Raw genomic sequence first — 16558 nt, 5'->3', positions numbered from 1 at the left:
TGTTAAATATATTTAAGTACTACAAGATACAAGACTGTTTATACAAAGTATTACAACCTCACCCAGTAGCTCAAACTCTAAACATAACAAAGTTATATAATAACTTTTGGGAAATTGATTACAGTTTATTCAATAATTATAAGCTACTCTGTCTAACACTACCTTATTTTATTAAAAAAAAAGGTACTAAAGAACATTTTTATTTCTACCTTTGTTAAAAAGAAGATTAAACCAGCAAAAAAGAAACGACAGATGAATTTGTGTTTACTGGTTATGTTTATTAACAATTAGGAAAAAAGATAATCAGTTTGAGTATAGTGTTGTAAAAAGATTCATTAGAATTACTGATAAGAATATATTATAAGGTCAAAACAGGATAAGAAACAAAATTTCCTACACAATTTAAGACAAAACTGGTTTAACACAATTAGGAATATTTAAAAAAGAACTGGAGTTTTAAGAACTAAAGTTTTTATTTTTAAAATATAACAATAAAGGTCATTCATATAATACAGACAAATAATCTGGCTCTACCCTTGGGGTTAAAGATAAATGATTGCCAAATATTATTCATGTTCATAACATAATTTCATAGAGAACGCTAAATGAAATTAAAGTAAATTCATTAGATAGTGACAGAATCATAAACCGTCTATTCTCACTGACTTTTATACTGACTCTATGCATCAGGTTATCAGAAACGACAGTTGGTCGCCCACTCCATCCCACATTGTGTTTTGCATGACCCTCTTCAAATACCCTAACCCACATTATCCCTGTACACCGACTAATCTGTTGAATTTCAGCCGCATTGATACCTCTTGCATTAGAAAAAAATGAATTAGAGTACGTATTTCACAATCAGCGGCACTGTTTATAGTCACAGGCATTTTAAACACGCCCAAGAAAACAAAGACTGAGTACCTCATAATGGCGTCTAAATAGATGTACTCAACGCATGTGCGCGAAACAGTCAAAGCCAAGCTGCAGCAGATAAATATCAAAACAGTACTTACTTAAAAAACATACCTCGTGTTGCCAAATCCATTAAAAAACTTTTTACCAATTTTTTATTTCGATATAAACTACAGGAATTGAATAAAACTTAACATTTTTATGTTTATTGTTTATTAATTACTTATAGAAGGCATAAAGATACATAGTTTGGTATAAAAAATAAAAACAATGCTAAGATTATACATTAATAATTGATGAAAAACAAAGAATTACCTTCTCATCTAATGCTTTATGATGTTCAAAAAGGCTCTTAAGAGCCTTTAAAACCTCAACTTCACTCGAGACACCAGATTGGGCTGCTGCTTGTCTTTTAACAACAGTCATCCTTAAAGATCGTTCGTGTCTTGATACCAGACACTCCAGATGTTCTAACAGCAGCTGAAATAATAAAAAAACAACATAAATATCATCAAATTACTAACTACAATTTTAATAAATATTGCTCAGAACACACACACATACACACGCGCGATTTTAATTTTGGTTATTCATTTATTTAATTTTTACTAAATTTGACTTTTTAATTATTAATATTTTTAATTTTTAACTTTATACTTAAATTCAAAAAAGTTTTAATTTTTTTGATAAATAATGTATGAAGTGTGGAATGTAGTTTGCTAAAGACAGTTTAAAATAAAATAATTACAACTGATGATGTGGGTATCCACAAAATCTTTTTTTGTAAAATAAGAAATAAGGTGTGTCATTTAATGTATACTTCGGTACTTAGCTGGATCAATTTGGTTTACAATTTGAATATTAATACAGAGAAATATAGGTCTTGAAAAGATTGACTAACATATATACGAACATCCCAACCCCGTAGGCGAGTGAAGACATCCACCTTGTGGCGTCTTTCAGTGTCGCCAAGCCCTAAGGGGCTTGGAGGTTGTCTTTAGATTCACTAACTGATTATATCACACAGTCTCAGCCAGGCCCCAGTTGGCATGCTATCGAAGAAAATGCATTTACATCAGTAAAAATTATTATCTCAGCCAACGCCTTCGCTTCAGGCTTTTTTGAACATCTTCTCTCTTCTTTTCCTACAATATCACCCTCTGAACAAGGTAACCTCGGCTGTGGAAGTGCAAACCCCGTGCCTAGCCCAATTTTAATACCAACGCTTGTGATTGTAAATGCCTCAAACATCAACTAAGAAGTTATAACGTTCAAAATGTGTTGTATTTAATAACAAAATTCAGACCTACATCCTACCATCCACTATAAACATCATACCTGAAGACCGCCTTTGGCAAGATAGTGCCACACCTCACAGCTGCCCTCGGTAGCGCAGTCACCCCTCGCCGACAGTGGCTCCACCACCCAACTTTAACAACTACTACTCTAAATTAACCGCATGACATTTACTCAACCACATTTAAAGATAACTCTTGGTAAGACAGTGACAGCCATGCCCTCGGTAGCACAGTCACTCCCTGCTGAACAGCGGGGTGGATACTGTGCTACTGAGGGCAGGACCTCCACCACTCGACTTCAACAATCACTGCTTTGCCAAAATGCCTAACCCCCCCAGCTAATAAAATCTCTTCGCCAAAACCCTAGCCTCCCAGGTTCCTACTCCATTTAAACACCATCAGACGATTCAGTTGACTATCGATTCAGTTGACCAAGCTTAACCATCAAGAGATTTAAAATAGAGCTCAACTGCCTGCAAGTAACAACTGTAGTTCACACAGATCGGAGCCTCTGAGTTCTGTAGATAATAATCGGGTATGTGGCCTTCCTCGCCACAATGCGCACAGATCAGTGTAAATTAACAAAATTTGGCTCTGTGGCCGTACTTACAACATTTAAATTATCTTTGAACATCAAAGTACTATTTGACCCAACAGGATCCCGAGTCAAAAAATAATCTCCCCTCAGATGTAAACCTCCAAAACAGACCAGCACTTACCTCAAAAACTCCAATTACATCAATCATTACGCATGTAAGCCCAACTGAACACAAAATCATTTAAAAGAATAGCAACCTACAAGAATATGTAAAGAAAAGAAAAATGTCCAATATCAGATTCATGAAATTTTGGATTAGTTTCCATGGATACAAATTTTTCTTAAATCATAAACACAGACTGTAAAGCAAACTTTTTATCTTTCTCCTGTGGAAATGAAAGACTTGCTTATTTTTTACATCTTTTGGTTGTTTGCTGTTATCTTTTAGCTGTTTGTGACAAATAACTTTTTATAACAAATTTAATGGTACACATAAATTTTATATCACATTTAATGGTACTATACAGGAGTTTCCAGCTCTTTTAAGAAGTTTTAGCCGGTTGACATTTTACATCAACAGTACATAAATCAATAATTTATTAGAATATCGCTGCAAATATTGTAATTCATTTTGAATTCGGCCTTTGTAACCAATCAATCATGAGTGAATTGGTGACAACCTCATTCTCTTGTGGATAATCTGATGCGTGTGGTTGTGTATTTTCGTCTCATTTATTTATTTTGTGGATACTCTTATAATAACACATGCAAACATGCATTCAAATTGTGTGTGTGTGTGCGCGCACGCTATCATTAATATTTTTATTTACATCAGAAAAATATTTCATAAACTGTAAAATTTTCATCAGATCAGTCACTCCCAAAAATGGAATAGTGATCTCCAATAATAACAAGCATCCCATGCCAGTAGCTGAATGAAATGTAAGTGATATTCTGAATTTGACTTAGGTATAACTTTCAGAGAAAGCAACTCTGGCTAGCGCCAATAAACATTCATTACAGCAGTAACACCAACTTATACCCTTTTATGTACACAAACTATACTATTATAATCTAGAATCTCCATTTAGTCTAGCAGAAGTCTAGCTAGAAGTCTAGCAGAAAATTCTGATTATTTGATGTCAAACATTTAAATAATTACAAAAAGCCAAAAAATTGTTATGGATGTAAAAAGTTTACGTAATTTAATAACCAAAATGATACTGAAACTTGAAAATGGTAAAAAGAGGATAGGAAAAAACTTATCGTTCTAGTAGGGAGGGAGGAATTAACTGTGCTATAATACCGTGCAATCTATGTATGAATCAGGACAAAGACAAAATAATAATCAACCTCCAAATTTTATTAAAATTAGAGAAAGCGTTCGGGAATAACAACTGACAGATAATCAAAAGAATAAGCCGTCTACATGTACCAAATTTATACAACGCTTAAGAGACAAAGTCTCTGAAGACAATCTCAATGTAAAGTTTATGGAAAAATGGCTTGGTGCATCCAATGCTTAAGAGAAAATCGTGGAGGTATAGCGAATAACTCCGGGCGAAACCACGTATCCCGGTCGGTTATTAATAATGGATGTGCATATGAACGATAACGTTATGTAAATTAAAAAAATAAAGAAATGTAGAGAACTTACACTACTTTATGTGAAAACGTAACCACAGGTACGTTTATTACGTTTCGTATTAGCTTCAACATAATCGAACGTCTTTAAAATTAACTATATACATAATGGAACGTTTTATTAAAATGAATGCAAAGCGTAAAATGATATTTACGTATCGGGCTCGTTTGTCTCTTTGTTATATACAAAACTGAAAAATGCTAAGAGGTAAAGATTATTCGTTGTCATGACAACTACGACCCGCTTTCTGCCTCAACTATTCATCTTTACGACACCCTTAAACGCAGCGCGTGTGACGGCAATATACAACGTAACATCGAAAGCAAAGACTAAGAAAAGGACACCTACGTACAAGTTATTGCAGCAGAATAATACTTCTTACTTCACGAACTCCGTAAAAATGGTTTACATCATTTTGATGGAAACATTCAATAATGAAAACTGAATTCAATCCACACGTTTTATGCCGTTAATTTAACAAACAAACCTCATCTGAATAGCTCAAATGACAGAGTAACGACTGAAAGTCCAGGGTGCATTATTTGTTCCCCGGCTTGATTGTCACTTTTTCATCGGTTAGCATTCTCACATTATCTAAGAAATAACATCTTATGTACGAATCACCAATCAAAAAATCTTATGTGGACACCACATGACTTCCTATTAAATTACATATACACATTTTTAAAAGTACATAAAATTTGATTTATTATTTACCGTAAAGATTTTTTTTACAATCAGAGGCTAATAATTATTAAAAAATCAATATATTTAAATTAAAAAAAAAAAGTTGGCTATAACTCTGAAACCGATGAAAATAAGTACCCCACTTATAATATAACGTTGAAAAGCTCTCAATGAAGGTTTATTACTGCAGTTAAAAAAAGGACAAAATCCAATTTTTGGGATTTTTGCGTTTTTGGACACTTTTGGTCCAGTCGATTGCAATCAAAAGGGGATGTGCACAACTAGATGTTACAACAGTCCTTAATAAAAAATTTCAACATCCTACGGCAAATCTTTTTGAGTTATGCGCGATACATAAGTACACATAGACGTCACACCGAAACTAGTCAAAATAGATTCAGGGATGATAAAATTGGATATTTCCGTCGAAATCTGAAAACAGAAATTTTTCACGATCACAATACTTGCTTTACTTCGTACAAGGAAGTAAAAATAAATAAATAAATAAATAATTTATTTAAAAAATAATCACAAAACAGTATAGGAATAATAAATTTCATAAAATTATCTTCAGATTAAAATTTTCAAGTACCATTAGAAGAAGGAAGTTATAAATTATGAGTAATATTGCCCATTAAAAACGTAATAATAATAAAATACCAAAAATACGCGACAAATCATACCTAATGTTTTATGTTATCACTGAATGACATATTTGACAACTACTACAAGTAGCACAATTAGCCAGATAGCCAAAAAAATGACACAAGTTATAATGAAAGGATATCGGGTAATTATAATGAACAATATAATTATTAAAAAACCAAGTGACCTCGAAATTTATATATATATATATATATATATATATATATGTGTGTGTGAATACTATATAACAGTTACTGCCATCACTACGTCCCATACATAGTGTTAAAAATCTCACAAAAAAGTTCTAATACCTTCCTGGCATTGGCTATTTATTTTTATACGAGGTGTGGGTATTAAATAACGAGACTAATGCTGCTACAGAAGAACTGCGCATGCGCCAAATTCGTACGACGACGGCTGTGTAGCGTGAAGCTTTCTCTTTTGATTGTTGCCATTCCAGTTTCTATAGACATATTAGTCTGGCCGTGGCCTTCATTTGGATAACATCTATTTTTTTGTTTTGCCGAAAAAAAAAAAATTTGAAAAATCGTTACTGTAACTTAAGAGTATATAGCAATATATAAGAGTATATAGCAATGAATTTTTATCACATGCGCGGGTTTTTGAGTGGTTTAAGCGTTTACAAAATGGCCGATTAGACGTTGAAGATGATGTTCGCCCGGGTCGCCCTTCCAAATTCCCGTCAAAAACGGATAAAAATATTGAAAAAATTGGTAATCTGACCGTCGGTTAACTATTCGTGCGATTGCTGAAACTGTAGGAATTGACAAAGAATGCAAAAGGTAAATTTTACATAAAAATTTGGAAGAAAAAGTCATAGGTTCTTCATCAGACCAACGCACCGGCTCGCACTGCACTGTCTGTCAAGACGTTTCTAGCAAAGTGTAATATCCAATATAAGACCATATAGGCACCATGTGACTTTTATCTGTTCCCCAAAATCAAATCTGCATTAAAAGGAACAAGATTTCAGACCGTTGAAGTTGCGAAAGAAAACGCGACACGCGTCTTAAAAGAACTCACAGAAGAACTCTTCCAGCACTTGTTTCAAACAATGGAAAATTCGCATGGAGCGTTGCAGGGATAGAGGAGGAGTGTATATTGAAGAGGATAATAACTAAATATGTATAAATTTAAAATAGAATATTTTACAGCGTTAATCTCGTTATTCAATAACCACACCTCGTACAATGGAAAAATAATTATACATAAAAAAGTTAATTAAGATTTTTTTTGTTAGTAAAGTTATCATAATTCTTTTAAATAAACCAAAAAAAATTTAAAAAAATCGGTATTATACATTTTTTCTGCTCTCCCAGCTCCAAAATCACCTTCCAAGAAATTGTATTTTTTTTCTATGTTTACAACAGCATCTTAAAAGAAACAAAAAGAATTTCCACTAGAAAATGTACAACCAATAAAAAGTTACCTAAGATTTCTTCTTTAGAGGCGAGGAAGTGTTGGGGGGGGGGTGAATTATGATGAAATTCTACTGTAACTATTACTAAAAGTTTAAAGAACCCAAAAAAATATGAAGAATTAGAAAAAAATTCGATATTTTCAACTTTGATCGGTTCCTCCACTCCTAATCTTGGCACCAAAGTATTTTTTTTTTTGGATCGCTTGTTCTACTACTATTTTATCTAGAAAGTCATTAAAAAAATTTGTTTAAAAAATAAGCAATAAATAAAATGAAAGTTCTTTTCGATTCTTCGGGAAGGAGGAATTTCGTGGCAAATATTAAAAAAAAAAAATGGTAAGATAACCACGCACTTTTAAATATAAAAGTGGGGTAAATGTTTGAAAAATTTTGAGAAAACTGACCCCCAAACCACCACCAACTCGAAATATTGGCTCCAAAATTTTACCAACAGATTGCCACAATACATATACGCGAGTTTAAATTTCATTAAAATGGTTTATCCAGCCAAAAGTATTAAGCTTCAAGGACACCAAACCACGTCCCTGCATCATGAAACATCGAGAAATGGAAAAAAAACACACTTTAAAACAAACATACCTCCTCTTAAATAACTGTACTGTTTTTCCTTGTTTAACCTCCGGGAATCACCGTCAGGTATTTCTTCAGAGGATGATATGTATGAGTGTAAGTAAAGTGTAGTCTTGTACAGTGTCAGTTCGACCATTCCTAAGATGTAAAGTTAATTGAACTTTAAAGTTAATTTGACTTCCAAATTAGCCGATTCGGGAAGATGCGTCCACCACTAGACCAACTCGGTGGGTTTTAAACAAGTATACTTATTTTTTATTCTTTTTTTTTCCTGTTTAGCCTCCGGTAACTACCGTTTAGATAATACTTCAGAGGATGAATGAGGATGATATGTATGAGTGTGAATGAAGTGTAGTCTTGTACATTCTCAGTTCGACCGTTCCTGAGATGTGTGTGGTTAATTGAAACCCAACCACTAAAGAACACCGGTATCCACGATCTAGTATTCAAATCCGTGTAAAAATAACTGGCTTTACTAGGACTTGAACGCTGTAACTCTCGACTTCCAAATCAGCTGATTTGGAGAAGACGCGTTAACCACTAGACCAACCTGGTGGGTAAACAAGTATACTAAATTGAATTAACTACACTCGAATAATGGACTGAAACAGGAAAAAATGTTATTCTAAAGCCACAAAATTGCGACCGGCCAAAATTTTGGGTGACGGGTTTTGGCTAATGTTAATATTTAAAGATTCTCTTAATCCAAAAAAAGCAAAAGATATTACAAAAATTTACGGTAAATGCCTTTTTAATTCATCAGGCTGGGTCAACATAAATTATTCGAAAATGATTCAAAACCTTTCTATGTTTAGGGTATTATGATGTATGAACGAGTATTAATGTATAGGTAATACGATAGTATTACATTTTGGACAAAATTTGGTTATTTTCGCCACCCTTAATTTTTTACTTTTTGTATAAGGATCGTAGAAAATTGAGCTTTAGTACGATGAAAGTACTTATATAGTTGTTTAAAATTCCAAATCCCTAAATTCGATTGATTTACGTCAATCGAATTTACGAGTGAGGTTATTCAACATCATTTCTTAGTTTATTCCTCATAGCTCAAAAACCCGTTGACCAAAAAGTTTGCAATTTGGCGGAAATATTTGGCTATTCCGGCTTTGGCCTAATTTTTTACTACATCGGACATCGCAGTATCCACATTTTTTTTTTAGTAAAATATAATTTTTTAGCCTTTTTTTGTGCACTAAACCGGGCCGACTTATTGAGGTAAATAATTACTCCAATCAAGCCCAGAAGAAACAAGCACGCTGAACGACATCCTACTTAAAATATCAATCTTGAAAATTAAAATCGATTGATATTTTAAGTAGGATGTCGTTCAGCGTGCTTGTTTCAGATCCAGAACCCATCTATAACTAGTATTACTGTAGATGACATGGGAAAATGTTTTTTTAAAGAGCGGGGTTCCAATACTTTAAGAATTGAGTTAAGTAATTTTGTTTTATAATTTGATACTTCTGTTTTTCAAGTTGTTAATAAAATTTTATGCGAAGTAGCTGTCGAGCAGAGGACAAGTAGGACTCAAACAGATACATATAAATATTTATTTTAGCAACTGTTCGCTACGCTAAGTATCGTATAATTTTGACGAAAAAAAGTTGTTTGGTCAAGGATGTCAAAAGCTCTTTAAAAGAATTTTGATTTTTTTCTCAATTATATTTTTAATACTGCATAATCTTATAAAATAAACGCTATTATACTCAACAATTTGATATTTCTCGCAATTGTATTCAAATATTCCATAATTAAGTCATTAATGTTTAAAACCTTGTCGGTAATTTGTGAAAGGCAAAGTCTGGAAAGTTAGGCAACACTTTGACGGCTTTTTTATATTTCAGAAATTATATATATATATATATATATGTGTGTGTGTGTGTATGTGTGTGCCCGCGCGCGCATATGTATATGTATGGGTGTGTGTAAATTAACAAAAAAATGATGCGATAAAGCACATTAAGACCGACTCAATTCTGTTACGATGCGAGTTGATGTTGAAGCGAGTTTATTATTTAGGCTAAAAAAAAATTGATGTGTAAACGTGTATAGTAAAGCAAATAGTAAACAACCAGATAGTACTAAATATGGATATGGATAGATGCCGTAACAGAATGATTGCAGACAAAAAAGAATAGTAAATGACTCCCGAAATCGGCATCGCCATTCTCATAATTCCGGATTTACGGAAGGTATACTTATGGAGCGTAACTACGCCTAGGATTTTCAGACGCCTTTTTTTAGAAATGAATGTCTCGTGGCATATATCAATATGCAATGACGTATAGAAAATATTTTCATTCTGTTCACAAAAGTATTGGATATACAATGAACATTATTACTCATACGTCACAATCTTAAGATAAACGGGACCGATGATTTAAATAACGATTTTGTAACAAATAATGAACCCTTTTTCTGATTAACGATGGAACATATACGAGTCTTCACTTGCAACAAATATGTCGAATCTGTTTTTAAATAAAATTAGAAGTAATTGCCAAAGTTTTTTTTTATTGTAATAAAAAAAATTTATTCGTTGAAACAATCGTTAAATATTATCGCAGATAAGTTACACTTACAATAATAGTACAACATTTAGAAATAATAATATAATTATTGTTAACGAATTTAGTTAGGTCCACACTCGCATCTACAACCGGCCTGCGCGGCTTAAAATTGCCAGAAGAAACGATGTTCTTGGGAAGAAAAACGACTACCATTACGGCCAATAGGAAAAATATTATAAGAGTGGTCGGGTATGGCTGGAGATATTCCTTAAAACGGTTTACTCCCCTTCTCGGTAAAATTGATAGATAGGGATGTGCGATAGCAATTCTCTATCATCTTTCTTTTGCAAGTAAAAGATACACGAATGATGATGATACATCCCGTATTGTTTACGGGTTAAACTAATACTGGTGGATATAGGTTATCTAACGTCCAAATATATAAGTAAAATGAAAAAAAAAAATTATCTGTATAAATATTTACTCGATATTTGTATAAACATTAAAGCACAATACGACAAACTATAATGTAAAAATTAATACAGAATGATTAATTTTAACACCAAAAATTACATTTACGTGTAACTTTCTATTTTAATAGATAGTAATTAAATCGAACAGATACACGTATAACCGATACAATATAATTACAAGAACCGTAATGAACAACTGAAGTCAGAAGGTTAAATTAAAAGAAAAAATAAGAAACCTAGAGAGAAAACTAACGAACAAACATAATTACGTTCGATTTCAAAACAGAAAAAAACAAAAAAAAGAAGAGAAATAAAAAAGTGAAAAAAACAAAAGAAATAAGAAAGGTCAGAAAATAGTAATTTGTAGATGCGAAGGGGCGGGCTCGCAAGGTGGGCGAGAATAAATAAAATAAAAGAGAGCGGTAAGGAGAAAGGATATATACTTTTAAGTTAATGTGAAGTTATTGGTGATGTCATATAAAACGTGACAAGACTTTTGTAGCTTATACTTTCTACCGAACCCAACTTTTTTCTTTCTTTTAACATCCCTCATTCGACCGACATCACTAACGTACACCGTGAAAAGAACACCGTACGCCACCGCTCAATTGCACATACGATATAATGAAACGCACTATTTAAAAGTAGTAACTATAGAAAGAGGTTTCACACCCTTTCCTACATAAAACAACGATTGCTGTACTCAGAACGGCCGATACAACCCTATATCGTAGAAACCGACTAAATGTATAACGCGGTAAAACTCATCGACATAAAAAATATTTTCTACATCAAACACACAACACCGATTAAGTTGTTTTATAGTAATCAGGGTCTGTAGTCTAGTATTCTTTGAAATTACTGTACGAACGCTATATAGAAACCTTTATTGTGGTTAGAACACAAGCTCTTTTAAATGTCAAACAAAGGGCGTTAAAAAGTTGTGATGCAGTACTAGCTACGTAGTTTATACACGGTAACATACTTACAAAGAAAGCATTGGTTCTTTAGATCGAATTTTTTAAAGTATAAATAAAGCCATTTGTAACTGGATTTGGCAAAAATAAAATAATTATTATAACTGGATTTAACAGTATTATTTAGTGTATTTATGATTTAAAATAATATTAAAAAAGATACTTAAAAAATAATAATTATACATTACACGACTAATCGGTATTGTAAAAATTAACAATTATATGTAATTCATCTCTACACAGCGAAAGCGAAGTCTTACGAATGATACAGGTGAAGAATGATTGTCCAAGATTGAAAGATAGAGACGTCGTGGATTACTCCACTACGGGCTGGCGAATCGGCATCATCTCTGAATTTCAAAGGGTGGAGCACCCAAAAATTCATTTCTAAATATTTTTCGTCGATAACAAAAAACTGGAAAAAAGAGTTCCATTTTAAAAACAATTATTACTCGCCGAATAAAAATTACCATTACGAGATTTTAATAAAAAAAAATCAAATTCCTGCCGTGTATCAAGCAAAAACTATAAATTTTGAAATTTTAAATTGCAACAAGAAATTTTACGTATTATTTCTCTTCTTTTTTTTCTGCACGGGTACAGATACAAAAGCAATCAGGTATAACCGTATCAAAAAAGCGTCGATGGTCGAATAAGCGAAATTTAAAAAAATTATCTTTAAAAATTTGTTTCAAATAGTTTTTTAATTAAAGTAACTAGTTTTCTAAGAAAAAAATGCTGCTAATACATCTACTATCACTTACATTCAAGCGCAACTAAAATAAAATACTAATTCTGCTTTCCTTTTGCGCTAACTTATCTCGCCCGTTTTCTTTAGTAACAAAAGATACATGACCTGTCTTCAGTAACCCCAATTGAGTCCGCAACTAATACTAAACGACTACATGATATATAGTTAAGTGATATTTCACGCAAAAGGGGGAAACCGAAGGGAACACGTTAATACGAACTAAGGATCGATATACGAAACGCAGGGTCGGGCCGCAGCAACAACGAGCCGACAGGTCGGTTACATCGCTGACTCGGCGTCACCCTTTCGCATTTAAATGAAGACCGTTTACAAAGGTCTTCCTTCTATCTACCTCCTTAATTATCTTTAACCGTAAAACAACTCTAACATCATCCCTTAAACATCACGTATACTACGACTTAAGTTTCAAAGTACACAAAGCAATAAAAATCGAAATGTGGAACGATTAAGTTAGTGTTTATATCGTATTAAATTTATATTAAATATCACCAGATTGTCTGAAATTATTACACGACTCCATCAGTACCTATCTACGAGGCATATTCATAAAGTAAGAACCGTTTGGTCATTAAAAAAAATTAACTCGTGAGAAAAGGCTCATACTTACAGTTTTAGTTTACTACATATCTACTTCACTTTTCCGCATAATCGCCATTCAGTTCTAAGAACTTTTCGTAACGCTGCACCAGTTTCTTTAACTCCTCTGCATAGAAGTTCGCCGCCTGGGAATTGAGCCGGTTGACAACGGCAATCTTCAGTTCCTTATTTTCAAAACGTTGTCCACCAAGCCACCTTTTCAAATGCAAGAAGAAGAAGTAGTAGCTAGATTCAAGGTCGACGATATATAAAGGTGGTCAAAAAGTTCCCAATGAAAATTGAATCATCTTCTTGGTTAAGACAGCGGTGTGAGGACGCGCGTTGTCATGATGGAAGATTACGTCAGACGACAGTTCCTGCGTTTTGGATCGCAAGTCTCAGTTTGGCGAGCGTTTCGCAATACACATCAGCTGTAATTGTTGATCCACGTTCCATGAAATCAACCAAAATGACGATCTTTTCGTCCCCCTAAAAACAAAACCGGTAGCCAACATTTTTCCACGCGAGTACGGGGAGATTGCTTAACTTTTTCGGTCTTGGGGAACTTGAACGGTGCCACTGCATCGACTATTGTTTCGATTCTGCGTCGGTGTAGGATATTCACTCCTAGTCACCCGTAAGAATGTGGGAAAACTAATCATCTCCATCTTGTCGACAGCGGTCCAAAAAGCCTCATCCTCTGCACATTCTCTGCGTTTTGTGTTAGTCGGTGAGCATTTTCGATACTCATCTTGCACACAATTTGTGATATCCGAGCTTTTCTGTGACAATCGTGTAGATAGAGGTGCATCCAACATGCGGAAATTCATCAGCCAGAGCAGTAAACATCAATCGCCGGTCTGAATACTGGGCCTGCCACTCCGCTCTTTGTCATAAACGTTTGCGGGGTCGTTTTTAAAGTCTCGACACCACTGTCTAACCTATACTTCACTCATTACTGTAGGTCCATACACTGGTCACAACTCCCGATGAATTTGAGCAGCTGAAGATCCTTTTGCAGACAAAAATCAAATCACAGCGCGCACTTCACAACCGTCGGGAGAAACGATTGTCGCGGACTCTTCGATCTGCACTCACCGGCAGGCAAACGACTATTGCATCAAAACAACTGCAGTGGCTTCGTAAATAGCCCTCGATAGATAGCCCTGCGTACATGAAACTGTGTTCAGACCCGCTAATACTTAAATATAAGCCGACGGCCCTATACTGAATACTACGAGGCATATTCATATGCCTCGAGCCGCTACAATTTTTACATTTTTTTGTAATATCAGGGTCGTTTAGGCATATATTATTTAACCGATGGAAAATTAAACTTGATTATAAAATGGCGTAGATTGTTAATATATTTTGCTTCACTCCTCGATTTTTGCAAGAAATTTTGCATTATTTTGTGTATCAGTCGTGCAACGTACTTCACATCAGTACCTTATGACAGTAATTAACATAAATATTTGGGGATTTACCACGTACCAAAAAAAGCCGCGGTCGTGTTTTTACAGAAGGATATTCTTTTGAATGAAAGAATATGCGAAAATAATCATAGCACGATTTTATAAAAAAAAATATTAAATAAATTTAATTGAACTTAATTATATATTATTATTGTTTAACGTTTTCTTAATTTTCCATCATTTATATAATGTAAACCTAAACATCATAGAATACTTTATAACAAAAAATATTGAATTTGTCGTTGCCACCCGTGTAACAGACATGGATAATTTTTTGTCAATAATTTTCTTAAAAGTTTTATTAATCTTTTCTTTTTTTTTAAATAAAACTTTTATTCGTATAGCCTGATAAGGCTATATGAATCATTTTAAATCGATTACAAGGTGGAAAGTATAAATGAACTAGACAGTAAACGACTCGTTCAAACGACCACTCATTAAAACAAAAACATTATACGATACTTTTTTAAAGAACAGAAATTGTACTGCTCCAGAAGGGGATTATAAACGCTAGTAAATCTTCAAATACAGTAGAAATGTTCCTGTATTTTTTCTAAATTCTTCACCTATCAGAACGATACGGACATAAGACTATAAAACCAAATTCTTAAGAAGTTATCAAGGATGAATACAGTACCCTGAACGAACCGAGCACAGTAAAAGATCGGATTGATCCTTATCCAAAAAAAATTACAATGAACTTGTAAACCGTACGGTACGAATCTCGCAGATATCAGTTCTTCCGCTCAAAAAACAAAAATTTCTGTAATATAAATAAGACTTTTTTTAACAAAATGATATTGATATAAAAAAAGATAACACGCTACATTTCTGTTATCAAAATTTGTTATTATTTAGAATTTTGTTAAAAAAAATACGTATTAAATATATGTAGTAGACAATAGATGTACAATAATAGATAATAAAAATCTTTAAGCGTTCCATATAAAAGGAAAAAAAGACTCTTACCGGCCCGATTTCATTTATTAAAAACAACTAATAATCATAAGAATTGTATTATTTCTATAAATATGAAATGTATTACATATAAATGAAATCGGGTCAGTAAGAGTTTTGTAATATTTTTTGCTTATTATATGGAACGCTTAAACATTGTTTATATATCTATTGTTTATTACATATATTTAACATGTATTTTTTTTAAAGAAAATTCTAAATTATAAACAGATTTTGATAATAGAAATGTTACTGTGTTACCATTTTTGATATCAGTTAACTTTTTTAAAAATAGTTTTATTTATATTACAGAAATTTTTGTCTTTTGAGCGGAAGAAATGATATCCGCGAGACTGTTAACCGTACGAATTACAGTTTCATTGTAACTTTTTTTGGATATCACTGTGTTTTGTTCGATTCTTTAAATTTTTTAATTAATTACTGATGGATTATGTTATCTTATGGATTTATTATTAAAATTTATCGCCTTTCTAGAACAAACAAATGTACATTTTTTTGAATTTCTCGGCCAACTGTTTTTTGTTGATAGTCACTTCACACCATATTTTACCCTTTTTAATAAAACTAGTATACGACCTTTACGAATCGAAGATCTGTGATGTAATATTGCACTTAATTGTAAGTGTGACTCTTGTTTTTTATCGTATCCGTAGACACACTTTCCATATTATTATTAAATGAACTTTTTTATTATTTCTTCATCAATTAGTTCAAGTAGTTCTAATTGTAAAATAGAAATGTTACCGATCGATTTTTTTTCTGTTTTACGTAACAAATCTTTGTTGCTACATTTGCAACACTTACTAATACTTATATTTTTTTTAATGAGGTGATGGAAATTAAAAAAATTGTTTCATATTCAGTACTTTCATTTACATAAGAGCATTTACTATTAAAACAAAGCTGTAGTATATTTTCTTTAAAATTTTATTATTTTAAGTACATTATCAAGTTTTTGTACGCTACCTAATACTATCAAGTACTGCTACCTAGCGGGACGATTCGTAAACCCA

The 16558-nt window shown here is 32.8% G+C and overlaps 1 protein-coding gene across 4 annotated transcripts in view; it reads right to left on the bottom strand.

The window, feature by feature from the left end:
* The window catches only part of Liprin-alpha (PTPRF interacting protein alpha), a 681298-nt gene that overhangs the window by 144597 nt on the left and 520143 nt on the right, over positions 1-16558 (bottom strand). For all 4 annotated transcript variants that reach the window (XM_075371365.1, XM_075371367.1, XM_075371368.1 and 1 more), the window contains one exon: positions 1231-1395. In XM_075371365.1, coding sequence (XP_075227480.1) covers positions 1231-1395 — 165 coding nt within the window. The remainder of the gene's footprint in view (positions 1-1230; positions 1396-16558) is intronic.

Source organism: Lycorma delicatula, chromosome 7, assembly GCF_047948215.1.
Source record: "Lycorma delicatula isolate Av1 chromosome 7, ASM4794821v1, whole genome shotgun sequence".
Taxonomy (NCBI): domain Eukaryota; kingdom Metazoa; phylum Arthropoda; class Insecta; order Hemiptera; family Fulgoridae; genus Lycorma; species Lycorma delicatula.
The sequence above is the reverse complement of the archived record's forward strand: the minus strand, read 5'-3'. Positions and strand labels throughout refer to the sequence as shown.